This window comes from Rutidosis leptorrhynchoides, chromosome 3, assembly GCF_046630445.1.
Source record: "Rutidosis leptorrhynchoides isolate AG116_Rl617_1_P2 chromosome 3, CSIRO_AGI_Rlap_v1, whole genome shotgun sequence".
NCBI lineage: Eukaryota > Viridiplantae > Streptophyta > Magnoliopsida > Asterales > Asteraceae > Rutidosis > Rutidosis leptorrhynchoides.
Genome location: NC_092335.1, coordinates 246,325,508 through 246,338,879, shown reverse-complemented (window position 1 = coordinate 246,338,879; position 13,372 = coordinate 246,325,508). Strand labels below are relative to the sequence as shown.

General features: G+C 34.9%; 1 protein-coding gene across 1 annotated transcript; it reads right to left on the bottom strand.

Annotated features, from left to right (window-relative positions):
- Positions 1-8,472: 8,472 nt before the first annotated feature.
- On the bottom strand, positions 8,473-12,448 carry LOC139900925 (uncharacterized). Its single transcript, XM_071883673.1, has 4 exons — positions 12,434-12,448; positions 11,373-11,944; positions 10,761-11,288; positions 8,473-8,476 (listed from the first exon to the last, which is right to left on the bottom strand). The coding sequence occupies exons 1-4, from the start codon at positions 12,446-12,448 to the stop codon at positions 8,473-8,475; spliced, it is 1,119 nt and encodes a 372-aa protein (XP_071739774.1).
- Positions 12,449-13,372: the final 924 nt, after the last annotated feature.

The following is a 13,372-nucleotide window of genomic DNA, read 5'->3' as shown; positions in this document are numbered from 1 at the left end:
TAACATGCTTCTTTATGTTGCATGTTTGAAGCTCTTTCTAAAGAACGAAGTCCTATGTTGGGATATGTGGAGTCAAAATAGGCTCTCAACCCGTAGCGTAAAATTGCATTTGGGTTCCCTGCACTTAATGCTTTAAAGAAAACTCGGTGTAACTTAAGGTCTCCCCAATGTGATATACCCCATCTTTCAAAGGAAAGCCTTTTATAAACTAAGGCATGCTTGGAACGTCTTTCGAATGTTCGACAAACTAATTTCGCCGTAAATAATTGTGCCGATGAATTCTGACCGACTCTAGACAAGATTTCATCAATCATATCCCCTGGTAGGTCTTCTAAAATTTTCGGTTGTCTATCCTTAACATCCATTGTGTGTTTTTATACTGTAAAATAGACGAGGATTAGATTCGTAAAAAAAAAAATTAACAAACAATACATGCAATTTTTACATATAACATAAAAGTACAAGTACACTTCAATACATATACTACACATCATGGTTACTACTCTTTATTCCGACTCACTTGTTTCTTCCTCTTCGGACTTGGATCGTTTCGCTAATTTCCTAGGGATATATGGTGCTCCCCTAATACGAGCCGTTCTTTTCACAAATGGTTTAGAAAAACCTGGTGGCTTAGATGTTCCCGGGTTATAGCTAAAACTTAAGAAATACGGGTGTTGACGGTATTTTCCATCGGGATATTTCATGTTAACATAAAGTTCATCGGTTTTGGACTCGGGTTTTTCTATTTTGATGCCTTTTCCCTTATTGTTTTCTTTTGCTTTTTCAAATTGGGTCGGGGTAATTTTTATAACATCATCGGAATTCTCATCGGGATCCGATTCATCAGAAAATTGGTAATTTTCCCAATATTTTTCTTCCTTGGCGGAAACACCATTGACCATTATTAACTTTGGTCCATTAGTTGAGGATTCCTTAATAATCACCTGAGAATAAACATGCTCTAAACGTCAACAAAAATGTTGGTGAGTTATAGGTTTAATCTTTATCTTAAATAATAATAATAATAATAATAATAATAATAATAATAATAATAATAATAATAATAATAATAATAATAATAATAATAATAATAATAATAATAATAATAATAATAATAATAATAATAATAATAATAATAATAATAATAATAATAATAATATAATAATAATAATAATAATAATAATAATAATAATAATAATAATAATAATAATAATAATAATAATAATAATAATAATAATAATAATAATAATAATAATAATAATAGGCCACAAGATTTCAATTATAACCGCACACGTAACCCGTGTACAAAATAATACGCGTAACCCGCGAATTAAAAATCATTCATATGGAGAACACCTGGTAACCGACATTAACAAAAATGCATCTAGAATATCCCCATCATTCCTGGACTCTCATCGGACATGATAAAATCGAAGTACTAAAGCATCCGTAACCCGGATGGGGTTTGTTAGGCCCAATAGATCTATCTTTAGGATTCGCGTCAATTAGGGTTTCTGTTCCCTAATTCTTAGATTACCAGACTAAAAAGGGTGATATTCAGTTTAATAATCCAACCACAGAATGTAGTTTTAAGTACTTGTGCCTATTCTGTAAAACATTTATAAAACTGTATGTATTCTCATCCCAAAAATATTCGTTAGTAAAAATGAGACTATAACTCACTTTCACAGATTACCAATTCGTCGAGATTTAGACTTGGCCACGGGTTGATTCACAAACCTAAAACAAATATATGTATATATCAAAGTATGATCGAAATATATTCGCAACATATTTTATTACGTTTTAACGATTTAAGTTTGTTAAGTCCAACGTTAGTAATCTACAACTAGTTGTCCACTGTTAGTAGTACATAAATAAATCAATATATATTATCTCGAATCAATCCACGATCCAGTGTATACAAGTCTCAGACTCGATCACAACTCAAAGTATATATATTATTTTGGAATTAACCTCAACCCTGTATAGCGAACTCGAGCATTACAGCATATAGAGTGTCTATGGTTATTCCAAATATTATATATAGATAACGTCAATATGATATGTCAAAACATTGTATAAATGTCTATGGTCTATCAAGATTACATAAATATATGTTAGTATACATGTACAATATAAGTTAGTTAAGTTATGGTTAGTATAGATTTGTTACAAAATTTTCGTAGCTAAAACTAGCAAAATTAACCAATTTTGTTTTACCCACCATTTCTTCGTTATAAATCCGTTTTGAGTGAATCAAGTTGATATGGTTTCATAATGATCTGAAATTTATGAAACTAAACATAAAAAGTATAAGTTGATAGTCGGAAATACAGGTTACAAGTCACTTTTGAAAGAGGTAGTCATTTTCGTCGAAAGAACGACATCTTGATGGCCATTTTGAAAAACATACTTCCACTTTGAGTTTAACCATGATTTTTGGATATAGTTTCATGTTCATAAGAAAAATCATTTTCCCAGAAGAACAACTTTTAAATTAAAGTTTATCATAGTTTTTAATTATCAAACCCAAAACAGCCCCCGGTTTACTACAACGGCGTATGTCCGGTTTTACGGTGTTCCTCGTGTTTCTAGATTTTAAATCATTAAGTTAGCATATAATATAGATATAGAACATGTATTTAGTTGATTTTAAAATTCAAGTTAGAAGGATTAACTTTATTTGCGAACAAGTTTAGAATTAACTAAACTATGTTCTAGTGATTACATTTTTTAATCTTCGAATAAGATAGTTTATATATATGAATCGAATGATGTTACGAACATCATTACTACCTCAAGTTTAGTAGGTAAACCTACTAGAAGTGACGAAAATTGATAGAGCTTCAAAGGATCTTGGATGGCTTGAAAGTTCTTGAAGCAGAATCATGACACGAAAACAAGTTCAAGTAAGATTATCACTCGAATTAAGATTGTTATAGTTATAGAAATTGAATCAAAGTTTCAATATGAGTATTACCTTGAATTAGAATGATAACCTACTGTAAGTAACAAAGGTTTCTTAATCTTAGATGATTACTTGGAATGGATTAGAAAGCTTGGAAGTATACTTGCAAACTTGAAAGTATTCTTGATTTTTTGAAACTAGAACTTATAGAATTTATGAAGAACACTTAAAACTTGAAGATAGAACTTGAGAGAGTTCAATTATATGAAGAAAATTGAAGAATGAAGGTGTTTATATATGTTTTAGGTCGTGATATATGGATTAGATATAAAGGATATGTAAGTTTGTTTTCTTGTAAATAAGTCATGAATGATTAATAATATTTTTTAAATTTTGCTAAATAATTCATACTAGATTACAAAGAATGGTTCCCACATGTTTGATGACTCATTAAGGGCTGCTAAGAGCTGATCATTGAAGTGTATATACCAATAGTATGTACATCTAGGAGCTGTGTATTGTACAAGTACGAATACGGGTGCATACGAGTAGAATTGTTGATGAAAATGAATGAGAATGTAATTGTAAGCATTTTTGTTATATGTGTCATGAAGTCTTTCAAAATTGTAACAATACATCTTAATACATTACATGTATATACATTTTAACTGAGTCGTTAAGTCATCGGTAGTCGTTACATGTACATGTTTCGGAACCTATAAGTTAACGATTTCGTTAAATGTAATTAATCCCATTGTTATTATATCTAATGAGATGTTAAATTATTACATTATTATGATAACATGATGTACTAATATATCTTAATATGATATATAAATATTAAGACGTTATTACAACGATAATCTTTACGTATAGTTATCGTTTTGAATTTCTTAGGTTAGAAGTCTTGTTTTATGTATAAGGATCATTGTTAATATACATAATAAGATACTTACTTATCATTTCATCATGTTAAACATATATATATATATATATATATATATATATATATATATATATATATATATATATATATATATATATATATATATATATATATATATATATATATATATATATATATATATATATATATATATATATAATATCATGTCATATACAAGTTATAACGTTCGTGAATCATCGGACAAACTGGGTGGTCAAATGTTAACACAAAATTCGTTTCAATTAATCAAGTCTTAACAAGTTTGATTGCTTAACATGTTGGAAACATTTAATCATGTAAATATAGTTTTTATTTAGTATATAATCATGGAAAAGTTCGGGTCACTACAGATAAGGGGTTGTTCAAAGGGGTCGAGGTCGGAGTTGATAAAGTTTTGCTGTCACATCTTCAATACGCGGATGACAGAATTTTTTTCGGGGAGTGGGATCGGTCGAATATTAATAATCTTGGAAATCTATTAAAATGCTTCGAACTCGCTTCGGGCTTAAGGATCAACTTTCAAAAAAATAGTGTGTTTGGTATAGGAGTTGACGAGTTAGAAACTAACATTGTTGCTAATTATTTGGGTTGTCGAATTGGCACATTTCCTTGTACGTATCTCGGTCTTCCAATCGGGTCTAAAATGAATAAAATTAAAGATTGGGGAGTGGTAATTGATAAGTTTAAGAAGCATCATTCGGGTTAAAAAATGTGATCGTTGTCATTTGAAGGTCGGGTAGTTCTCATCAAATCGGTTCTAAACAGTCTCCCATTGTATTATTTTTCGCTCTTTCGCTCTCCGCCTAGTATGATTAAGTTACTTGAGAGTGTGAGAAGATCTTTCTTTTGGGGGGTGGGTCGGGTACAAGCAAAATCTCATGGGTAAAATGGGAAAATGTCATCACTTCTTATGGGAACGGGGGGTTAAACTTTGGTTCATTACAAGCGAAAAACCTTGCCTTACTAGGGAAATGGTGGTGGAGGTTCATAACCGAAACCGACTCCCTATGGGTCAAGGTGATTCGTAGCATTCATGGGTTGAGCAGGGGTTTATTGTTGGAAGGTGAGTCACAGCATCGACCTACAATAGGATCTTGGCGCAACATTATTTTAGCATGTGATTCGATAGAAGATTTTCATGTTCCTTTCAAGAGTTCATTCGTGAAGACTATAGGTGATGGTGGTACAACTTCGTTTTGGCATGAGCAATGGAGTGGAGGGGGCAAGCTCTTTAGCTTGTTCCCAAGACTCTTCATGTTAGAACGTGACAAAGAGGCTACATTCAAAGATCGGGTTCAAAAATTTGGTTTGAGCTTAGCTTTCTCATGGCATTGGACGAAAGAGTCGTCGGGGCGCACAAAATGAGAGCTAGATCGTGTCGTCGAGCTGCTGCAGAACCTGACTTTCGACAGCAACAGAATAGATAAATGGAGCTGGACTCTCGGTTCGAATTCGAATGGTCTGTTCAAAGTTAAATTACTCTCGTCGGCTATAGATGATAAGTTGCTTGGTAATGTATCTTCCACTCACCCACTTTCCATAACAACTTTGTCCCAAAGAAATAGAAATCTTTATGTGGAGGGCATTAAAAAAGTGGTTGCCGGTTCGGTTCGAACTTGACAAAAGGGGTATCGACCTTGACAATATTCGTTTCCCTCTATGTGATGACGACTTAGAATCGGTTGACCATTCCATCATATTTTGCAAGTATGCCCTAGACATTTGGGAAAGGTTGTTTAGGTGGTGGGGGCTTGGTAGCTTTTCATCGTATAGCTTGATCGAGATCATTAGTGAAGACAACAACATATCGGCATCTTCTCGTGGTGGTAAAATTTGGCAAGCAACTAAGTGGGTTTGTGCATACCTCATTTGTAAATATCGTAACAATAAGATCTTAAAAGGAAAGTGTTCTATCGGGCCGGTTACATTGAGCGAAATCTAAGTTATGTCCTTCGAGTGGATTTCTAAAAGATCAAAGTTGAAGAATCTTGATTGGCTCGTTTGGCTTACTACCCAAGTCATTATCTTAACATTATGTAATTGTGTTCGTGTATTTATAATTGTAATAGTAGCTTGTAAGTAGTCTAGTTGTTATCTTTGCAACGCTCGTGTATTTGTTCTAGACACAATGTCTTAGGACTCTCGTGTGCTTCTTGTTTGATTATTAATAATATTGTTGGCCTTTCAAAAAAAAAATATATTATATTATATTATACCTACATACTAAAAGTCGCGGCAGTTTTCGTCGTTTCAGCTGTTTCGGATTGTCGTTTTGAGTTTGCGTTCACACTATAAACGGTCCCTCAACTTCGGCTATATTTACGCAACGGTCCTTCAAGTTTACACTTTTTCATGTGTAAAAAGTGTAAATATATAATTTTATACATACTAAAAGTCGCGGCGATTTTCGTCGTTTCAGTTGTTTCGAATTATCGTTTTGAGTTTGCGTTCACACTATAAACGGTCCCTCAACTTCGGCTATATTTACACAACAGTTCCTCAAGTTTACACTTTTTCATGGGTAAAAAGTGTAAATATATAATTTTATTAAAATAAAAGAAATTAATTCCACCCGAATTTATAACGGGCCCTATCTTCTCGCTCGGTTCGAGTAAAATTATTCCGAGACCACCGTTCAACTCGAAAAAATCTTACGAACCCAACGGGACTAACTATACGCGAAACGGACACTCCTCAAAAACGCTAAACAACTCGGGCTATCTTCAATATATATATACATACACTTATGATAAACAACCCAAACTATCTACATCATATCGATGGTTATGTTTCCATTTTTTACACAATCTTCGTTACGTTAAAAATGCATATGCCATTAGGTATACTAGGTACTAACTACGTGTATCCAAAAACACCCGTAGCAAAGCATTTTTATTACCGTAAATACATAACTCTACGTTAAATATGATTATGTAACCCGAAAGGCACCGCAACATCGCGCGGGCCACTTTACTAGTTATAGATAAATCTCATAAGTTTCTTCATTCACACGTTATTTACAAAGTCAACTAAATAATTGAGTAATATTCACTTTTAAAAACAATAAAGTCAAACAACCCTTGATGCGTTGATGTTTGAATGTCAAAAATTTCTGTTGTTATTACAATTAATTTTAGGAATAAAAAATTAAAAAGAAACATAAGCAACTTGATTATAAACTAAAACGTTCAAATCTGAATACTTACGGTATATAAAACTCTCTCTGTAATATATTCTCAAATAACCTAATCAACCTTATCAGCAGACATTATGTCAAACAACCCTCGATGCGATGGTGATATACTGATATACCATATATATATTTTTTATAAATAATGAAAATGAAATTTGATAACAAAAAACAGATGAGTATCTTTCTTTCAAGTTATTTAATATATATATAGAATGCATTTATTATTCACATAGCATGGTTTTTTAATTGATGATTTAGATTGATTATTTTCTCAATTAGATATTTCATCTTTATTAGGTTTAATGCTCACAAAATCTTATTTCTTTCTAGGAAAGAAGATCACAAATCTGAATATCAAAGTAGGAGTTTATGTTTACGTGTGTAAGCAAAATCCAAAATGAATTCAAAAATCTGTTATTTTGACAGTTAAAATGAGATGGTGCAACATTTTATTTTTGGTAATAAAATACAACAACAACAACAACAACAATACCCAATCCCGCGCCTGCGAGGTATGGGGGAGGTAAGGTGTAGACAATCCTTCATCTACCCTAAACTAGAAGAGAAGTCGTTTCTGTTACCACGAGTCGAGAGAATTCTCCACCCACGGTAAAGGAAATTCATCCCCCTCTCTACTCCAGGGTAGAGAGATTGCTTCCGTGAGGACCTCCGGCTAAAAAAAGACTTTTTTTTTTTTAATTTAAAACTAGAAAATAGAAATTAAAAAATAAATTAAAACATACAAAGATAAATAAAAAATAATAATAAAAATAATAATAATAATAATAATAATAAAATATAGGGGGGGACGCCATGAAAATGGTAGAATCAGATTTTCATGGGGTTTAAAGCATGCCTAAGAATCAATTTAGGCTCTGAGCGGCAGTCAAGACGCCACTAAAACGACGCTTGTCGTTGCCTCAATAAATAGGGCCAAAAGACCTTGTGGACAGCAACTCGAGGGCATGCCGGGTGGAAGTTGTTGCGCAAGCAAAGAGCCAACCACCCTTAGCAAACCAAAAACCACTCATGCACCTTTACGGTAGACACCCCCGAAACCACCCAACTAAAAGGAACCAACCAAGCTCTAGAGCAAGGGAAGTCGTCCTCAGCCATAATGGTCCCAAGATGCACCGAGCGATGCGAATCACTTGATCATACATACATGCATACATACGTACATACATACACACATACCTAAACCTACATACACACCAGACATACCTACGTATATACATGAGACATACCTACATACAAGTATGAAACATACCTACGTACATACATACATGCATAAAGCCACACATACAACCATACATACATAGCATAAACACCAAGTCCTACATAAACCTATTAGCAAAACATACATACATGAGTGAATATACCACACCTGCAGACAAGTAAAAAACAAGCATACATACATACCTACCTACAAATATACATACATAAAAAACAAACTCACATACAAAAACGTGTGTAACTGCATCACACCTTCATTACAAAACCTACATGCATGCATACATACATACAAACATACAAGAACCTACGTGCATACGTACAAACAACCAAGCAAGCATGCAAACATCCAAAACCAAAGATACCAAAAACATACTCATTTAATAATATTAGTAACAGTACATAAAACTAATAAAAACGATAGTAATAGTAATACAAATAATATAATAGTAATAATAATAGTTCATATAAATATTAATAGTAATAAATATTTGTAATACAAATACTAATACACTAATAATTAATAATAGTGATACAAAAAATAATAATAATAACAATAACAATACTAATAATTGTAATAGTAAGAATAATAACAGTAATAGCAGTAATAGCAGTAATAACAGTAATAACAGTAATAACAATAACAATAACAATAACAATAATAATAATAAAAGTAGCCCTACTCAACTATTCTTATTCTAGCCCTCCACGCATCCCTATCAGAAGTCATGTCCTCGGTCAACGAAAGCTCCCTCATGTCGAGTCTTAGTCTATCCATCCACCTACGAGTAGGTCTACCCCTTCTCCTTACACCATCTACCGTGAGTGCCTCAACTCTCCTAACCGGGGCAATACGTGGTCGTCTCATCACATGCCCAAACCAACGAAGTCGTTCTTCTCTTAGCTTGTCGATGATGCTACTGACTCCAAGTTTTTCCCTAAACACACCATTTGGGATCATATCTAGCATGGTTTTACCACACGTCCACCTAAGCATCCTCATTTCTGTCACCTCCATCCTTCTCTCTTGGGCCTTCGTCATTGGCCAACATTCTGATCCGTACAACATGGCAGGTCTGATTGCCACCTTGAGGAATTTTCCTTTCAATTTGAGTGGTATTTTCTTGTCGCACAAGACCCCTTTCGCTGCTCTCCACTTCAACCAACCTACCTTAATACGATGAGTCACGTCCTCATCTATCCTCCCTGATTTGTGGAGGACCGAGCCTAGATATCTAAACGACTCTTGTGGGTGCAAGATCTGGTCCCCAATGCTGATGTTCCCTCCAACATTAAGTTCATCATCAGTCCTACCGAATTCGCAACTAAGATATTCCGTCTTTTGTCTACTGATCCGTAGCCCATTTTGTTCTAAGGCTTCCCTCCATTGTTCCAGCCTTCTATTAAGCTCATCCTTTGTTTTCGATACAAGCACGATATCATCGGCAAAAATCAGACACCAAGGGATGTTCTCTTGTATTCCTCGATACAGCTCGTCGAGGATCAAAGCAAAAAGGAAAGGACTAAGGGCCGATCCCTGGTGCAACCCTACTTCTATCGGGAAATACTCTGTGTTTCCCACAGGCGTCCGAACGCAGGCCTTCGCCCCATCGTACATATCCATAATAGCTCTAATATATCTACTTGGGATACCCCTAACGTTAAGGGTCTTCCAAATCAACTTTTGCGGTACGCAATCATAGGCCTTTTCCAAGTCTAAGAAGACCATCTCTAGACCCTTTTGTTTCTCCCTATACTTCTCCATAACGCTTCTTAAAATATGAATTGCCTCCATCGAAGAGCGCCCTGGCATGAAACCAAATTGGTTTTCGAAAACCGTAGTTTCGCGTCGGAGTCTAGTCTCAATCACTCTCTCCCAAAGCTTCATAGTATGACTAAGTAATTTTATGCCTCTATAATTACCACAGATTTGGGCATCCCCTTTATTTTTGTAAATGGGGATAATCTCGCTGAGTCTCCATTCCGTAGGCATTTTATAACTTCTAAGCGTCTTATTGTAAAGACACGTCAACCACCTGACACCATCCTCGCCTAGGCACCGCCACGCCTCTATTAGGATCTGGTCTGGTCCAACAGCTTTGTTTCTACCCATCTTTCGTAGTGCCGATCTTACTTCTTCCTGACTGATTCTCCTACAGAAATTGTTGTTCTGGAAATGTCCTATTCCCAAGTCCTGCGGGTCCTCTTGGCGCCCGGGTCCTTCACCCACGAAAAGAGATTGGAAATACCCTTCCCATCTTTTCCTAATTTCGTCTTCCTTTACTATGGTTTGACCGGCTTCATCCTTGATGAACTTGATGTTATCTATATCCCTCCTCCTACGCTCCCTAGCTTTAGCAATCCTGTAAATATCATTTGCTCCTTCTTTGGAGTCTAGTTTCCTATACAAAACTTCATACGCTTTATCTTTTGCACGGGCAACGGCCTTCTTAGCTTCTCTTTTAGCTTCTTTATACCTTTCTTCTGCCCTAGTTCTGTCATCACGTGTCCCATCCCGACATGTAACGAGCTCCCTAAACCTCAGTTGCTTAAGTGCGACTTTGGTTTGAACCTCATCACTAATCCACCATGATTCTCTACAAGACTTGTGTCCTCTCGATGTCCCTACTGCCACACCTAAGGTTTCCTTGGCGACATCTCTAATAGTTGATGCGAAACTATTCCACATCTGATCTGCATCCCCATGAGTAACAGTATCCATTACTGCCTCTACTCTTTCCAAAACAGATGCTTTGAAAGTTTCGGCTTTCTCTTCATTCAGATTCTTCCAAAGGATCCTAGGTTGGGCGGGTCTCCCTCTCCTAGTAACCCGTCTCTGCGGAACCAAGTCCATGACCAAAAGTCTGTGTTGAGTGGAACAGGTCCAGGTAGTCAGGGCTTTACAGTCTCTGCAGGTCCTAAGGTCCCCTTTGCGAAGCAGTAAATAATCAATCTGAGTACTATGACCTCCACTGTGGAAGGTTGCTAGCTGAGCTTCCGTCTTCCTAAAGAAAGAGTTTGCAACAACCAAATCGTGGGCAACAGCGAATTCGAGAATGGAGCGTCCTTTTTCATTTCAAACTCCGTACCCAAAGCCCCCATGGACACCTGCATATCCGTCTGAAATTGTTCCTATATGTCCATTAAGGTCTCCCCCAATAAGTAATCGATGATCAGCGGGGCAACTCCTCACAACTTCATCTAACGATTTCCAAAAGCGACTTTTTTCTTCTTCGCCTAAACCAGCATGAGGTGCGTAAGCGCAAATAACCATGTAAGACTCCTCCTGGATAACTAACCTAACCAACATAATCCTATCGCTACACCTACCCACACCCACAATATTATCCTTATGACAGGGCCCTATAAAGATCCCTACCCCGTTTCTAGCTACTCTGGAACCCGAAAACCACAACTTGTAGTCACCAATGTCAACCGCCTCTTCACCCTTCCATCTGGTCTCTTGAACACACAATATGTCCACTTTACTCTTAAGTAACGTCTCTACAAGTTCACGGGATTTGCTCGTCAAACTTCCTACATTCCAACTACCTACTCTAATCCTAACACGAAAATCTCTACCCCTTCTAGACCTAGCCGCCCCTAAGCTCGAAGGACATGACCTCACGTGACCATCACTACGACTAGAGTCTATCTTACCCTATATAATAAACAAAAGGGAAAAGGCAGAAGTGGCAATATAATATAAAAATAAAAATATAATATAATAATAACAATAACAATAATAATAATAATAATAATAATAATAATAATAATAATAATAATAATAATAATAATAATAATAATAATAATAATAATACTAATAATCACTAATATAATAGTATAATAATAATAGTCAAGGATATAATTAATAAACACAACTTTGAAAACCTCAAGGATATGAATACGCAAATACAGCGAAAAAGTAAAGCAGAAATACCTTTTCTGTTATAAATCATAGACTTGATAAAGTAAATTTAGTGGCCGACACTTTTGATAAAGTAAATTTAGTAGATCAACAAATTTGGTGGATCAACTCACGGAGATATTACTATTCTATCTAACTGCACAGTGAATTAGTGTACTATAAATATGCGATCGATTGTAATCAGTATGTGTACCAATATTTCAATTTACTTATGAAGCTTACATTTCCTTTCTCCATTCTTATAATACTACAAGTGCTTAATTAGAGCATAGGCTACTAAAGGTAGTTATATACTACTAAATTATAACACGTTATCAGCACGAAGAGTACGGTATAATTAAGGTGATTTTTCCACTTACCTAACCACCACTTCCACCTCTCAAGATTCCCGACGTCCGCTGCTGAAACCGCCGGAAGATCTTGAAACCTCCGATGTGAGTTATACTCATCAGGTATTCCAAAAGTTGTTGACGATATTTAATTTACATTACTTTGACTTAATTAATTAACAAGGAATTCGTACCTCAAAACTATCCTCTTGTTTTCTTTATCAATATTAATTGATATCTATCTGCTTGCTTGAAACAAAATCGAGAAAAACTTTGAATGTGAACTATAAGTGGTTGTTGAATGAGTATGTCCTGGTGTTGTTTTCTACCGACAATTTTCTTATGCTTTGTAGACTTGTACTCCATGCTCTGTTGCTTGTACCTTTCGCTGGGTCTTCTTTGTAGCTTTAAAAGTCTTATATTTTTTACTTCTTCACTTGTATATCTTCACACTTGAATTAAAAATACCCTTACAATATTATAGTAGTAGAACGAACTTACTTAGAACTTAAAACTTAGAAATTAAATTACAAGTGAATATGTGAATATGATACGGAGTAAAATATTGTTGTGTGTTCGAACGTACTATGTGTTTAGAGAATATAATTCTCCATGGTAATTATTGGGGAGTTGGTGAGTGTAAATCGAGGAGTAATAGATGTTGACTACTGAATTTCTCTCTTTTTCTATCGTGTGACAGGGAGAATATATCCCCCTATTCAACTTGGCCCTCCTTTGTATTAATTAAATAGAAAACAGTAGTAAAGACTTAACTTTTAAATATAGATTAATCTTGAGTGTAGAAAGTGTCTAAACCACAAAATCTTGTCTG